Source organism: Nothoprocta perdicaria, unplaced genomic scaffold (genome assembly GCF_003342845.1).
Source record: "Nothoprocta perdicaria isolate Ctin4 unplaced genomic scaffold, notPer1 scaffold_564, whole genome shotgun sequence".
Classification (NCBI taxonomy): domain Eukaryota; kingdom Metazoa; phylum Chordata; class Aves; order Tinamiformes; family Tinamidae; genus Nothoprocta; species Nothoprocta perdicaria.
The window spans coordinates 66738-70591 of NW_020455826.1; the positions used below are offsets into that span (position 1 = coordinate 66738).

The 3854-nt window shown below is 47.6% G+C and overlaps 1 protein-coding gene across 1 annotated transcript in view; it reads right to left on the reverse strand.

Moving 5' to 3' along the window:
* Positions 1-1393, reverse strand: part of LOC112955424 (protocadherin gamma-A4-like) — an 18295-nt gene extending 16902 nt beyond the window's left edge. The window contains exon 1 of the mRNA XM_026048725.1: positions 6-1393. Within this exon, the coding sequence (XP_025904510.1) occupies positions 6-1393 (1388 nt within the window). The remainder of the gene's footprint in view (positions 1-5) is intronic.
* Positions 1394-3854: the final 2461 nt, after the last annotated feature.

Here is a 3854-nt window from a genome sequence, read left to right on the forward strand (position 1 = left end):
CGCGCACCCGCAGCACCAGCGCGCCCTTGGCGTTGTTCTCGGGCACACGGGCGCTGTAGCGCGCCTCCGCGAACACCGGCGCGTTGTCGTTCACGTCCAGCACGCGCAGCGGCAGCACCGCGCTGCTCCACAGCGCCGGCGACCCGCCGTCCGTCGCCCGCACCGTCACGTTGTACTCCGACACCGCCTCGCGGTCCAACTCCCTCGACGTCTCCACTCTGTAATAGTCCTCGAAGGATTTGTGCAAGCGGAAGGGCAGTGTGTCGGGGAGGGACATCGTCACTTTCCCACCCGCCCCTGAATCTTCGTCTTTAACTTTTAACAAAGCGATTATAGTCCCCGAGGGGCTGTCCTCGAAAACAGAACTCACGACGGACGTCACGATGATTTCAGGTACGTTGTCATTGACGTCCATCAGGTTCACCAGGACCTTTGCTCTCGCTAATAGGTCCCCGCCATCCTTCGCCTGCACCTCCAGCTCATAGAGAGACACTTCCTCATAGTCCAATGTTCCTGCCGTAGTAATGTCTCCAGTTCGTGGATTCACCTGGAAGAGGCGCGACGCTCCACCAGGCATTCTGCGCAAGGAATAAGTCACTTCCGCGTTTGTGTCCTCGTCTGCATCCGTCGCGTTCACGGTGAGCAGCCGCGACCCAATGGGCACGTCTTCCCGCACGTGCACCGTGTACACCGCCTGGCTGAAAACCGGCGCGTTGTCATTCGCGTCCAACACGACCACGCGGATCCACGCCGTGCCTGTCCGCGCTGGATTCCCGCCGTCCACCGCCGTCAACACCAACTCATGCAAGGCGGCTTCCTCGCGGTCCAGTGCCTTCGTCAGCACTAACTCCGCGTTCTTCGAGCCGTCCGGTCCCGTCTGCACATCTAGAGCGAAATGCTCGTCTCCGCTCAGCTCGTAGCGTTGCAGTGCATTCAGCCCCACGTCCTCGTCTTGTGCTTCTTCCAGCGGGAACCGCATTCCCACAGCTGCTGTTTCACTGATTCGAAACTGCAGTTTATCTTGGTGAAACTTGGGAGCATTGTCATTCAGGTCAGTGATTTCTATCTCCACTTTGAAGATCTTCATATAGGATTCTACCAAGATTTCTAGATTTATCAGACACATCTGCATCCTCTCGCAGACCCGCTCCCTATCTATCCGTTCCACCGTCACTAAATGGCCGGTCTTTTCGTGAAGAGAAAAATATTGCTTCCTACCTTCTGAAAGTATGCGTACGCTCCGGTTGCGAAGCGCCGAGAGCTCCAGCCCCAGGTCCTTGGCCACGTCGCCCACGAAGGAGCCCTTCTGCATCTCCTCCAGCACCGAGTAGCGCAGCTGCCCCCACGTCACCTCCCATATCGCAACCAAGGCGCACCACAGCAGCGCTCTCATCTCTGCTGCAGCTCCGCCGGCGCCGCAATCCCGCCGGTTCCTCCGCGCCGCTCTCGCTCCCCGCTCCTGCCCTTTCCGCACCGCCTCCCTGCCGCACAGCAGCACCGTCCGGYCGCTCCGAGCCCGCCCAGGCAGCGAGCAAGCCGGGGACTGTGGTGCCCGAGCGACACGGGCTGCGGCGGGCGGGGCTGCTGCAGCGCTCCGCTCTCTCCTCCTTGGTGAGCAGCGGCRCCCRCAGCCTTCGAATGGAACTGCAATCAGAATTTTCTCCACGGCTGATCGGTCTCTGTAATTTTCTGCCCTGTACCATACAGGGATTAAAAGTCAGGCTTGAAAACTTACTATTTCCATATTTTCTGTACCTGTTTTTCCAGTGAAGTATTCTGTACCTCATTGGAAAATGCTAAAATCTTTCAACTTTTTARCAAGAATGGAGAAAAAGCTCCTAAAGAACGGAGGCAAGCCTTTCTATGGAGGTGTTCTATACATCTTCTCTACCGCATGGAAAGGAATAAATATAAAAAGGAATATTTAGGGATATATGCTAGGCATCTTAATGTAGTATGCAAATGCATGTGTGAAACCCACGTGCATTCAGCCCATTCCCTTCTCAGTGCCCAGAAAACTGAACGGAGTGACTGCATCCTGGATACACGAAATCGCTGTTTCAGAGGGCCCGTTGTTCACTGGTGCTAATCGGGGCCCGTTAAAGATTTAGAACTGTCACGAATCCATTAACAGAGAACAGAAAATTCGGATAAACGCAGGCGGAAAACGACAGAAGCACACAATTAGAATTTCCTTCTAAGAATTTTCCTACAGGGACGAAGAACTAAAGGGAGGAGTTCAGGGAAAAGAAAAAAAGGATATGACGGTAGGGGAAAGCAATCAGAGCGGCTGCGGGAACCGAGATTGTCAGCGAGTGCAGAATCAGTAGGATTCATTACACGTAATGAGGAAACATATTCACAGTTACTATCGTTTGCTATAAAGAATGGGCTAAATATCAAGGTCAGAAACTTTCAGTTGGACATAGACGTGTTATTTCTGATGATGCGAAAGGTACCTTCGTTCACTTTCCTCTTTTAGACAAAGTGGGAAAATATTTCTTCCTTTAACGGCAAAGATAYCGTACACTCCCGTCACAACAGACAAATGCAAACCAAAGAAGAAATGCAGCGACATTACACAAAAACTGAGAGGTTTGAGACGCTTACAGACATACAGMCCCGACACAGGTCTACCACCAGTCTCACATTAATAACTCATTAGAATTTGGAAAAAGCAATACTGTTCGAAGTATGTGTTACGCGATATCTTATGGACTAYAAGGCTGCCATGACTGGGTGTTCAAATATCCAGGTCATTCATTGCGGTAGCAGACATGCATGTTACAAATTTCACTGGAAAAYTGTAAAATGACAACTACTTTCCATCATCTCTTAATGATATAATTTCGAGATTTTATAGTATTCAGTTCCTAAAGCGGAAGTAACTCATACTGACATTATTAATTACATATTTCTAAACGTTAATTTTCTGTAATTCATTGTGTTAATTTGCTTTAAACAAATCTGCATTTTTGAAGAGAGCGAACAGAAATCAATAGAACCAGTCAAATGCCTCCATCTCCAAAGGTACAACACTGACTAAGATGGTTTCTCTTGGCAAGGACGGAAAAAGGATTTTGTGTGTAATTTTTTGGAAAAAAAAAACAGTGGAAGAGGACATGTATCGTTAGACAAAGACATTTAAGTAGGATTTAAAAAATAATAATACCAATCTATACAAATATGCTACTAATGCAACAGCACTTCTATCAACGTTAGTATTTTTCTAAAATAATATTTTCGTTTTCTGTACTACTACCCTCCCCCCACCAAAAGAAAAAGCGTCTATAATATTTTCCTCTGTGATATTCTAGTTACTATGGGGAGGTAAAAGTGTTCAATGAAACCACATTCTGGTCTGCCATACTAGAAGGATTCGTATGCGGCAAAAGTAGATTTACATTTGCCACAGAAGCAAACAGCGGCTAACAATTACAGGTAATTACTGTCAGAAACCATAGGAAATATTAGCTATACCATCCCACCACGAAAGACACAGTGGCAACCAGCACAACCAATATATGGATGGAAAAAAATACAAGAAATGGTTGAACAAAGAAAATAAAACAAAATGATGTTTCTACAGAAACAAACGTTCTTTCACCCAAGAACATTCTTTTCTTCACTCACATTTCTTGGGAAGAAGGCAACTGCAAAGTATTTCTTTACTGGAAAGTTAATCCCTGTTCACGACTAGAGATACAGATTTGTTGCCCCATTCACAGGGATGCACTCCCTATTTATTTGTAGATACTCCATCGAAGCACAATGTATGAAGTGGCTAACTATCAAAAACAATAAAAACAAAAACCCGAAAAACCGAAAAAAAGGTCATAAAAGGACATGGAAAG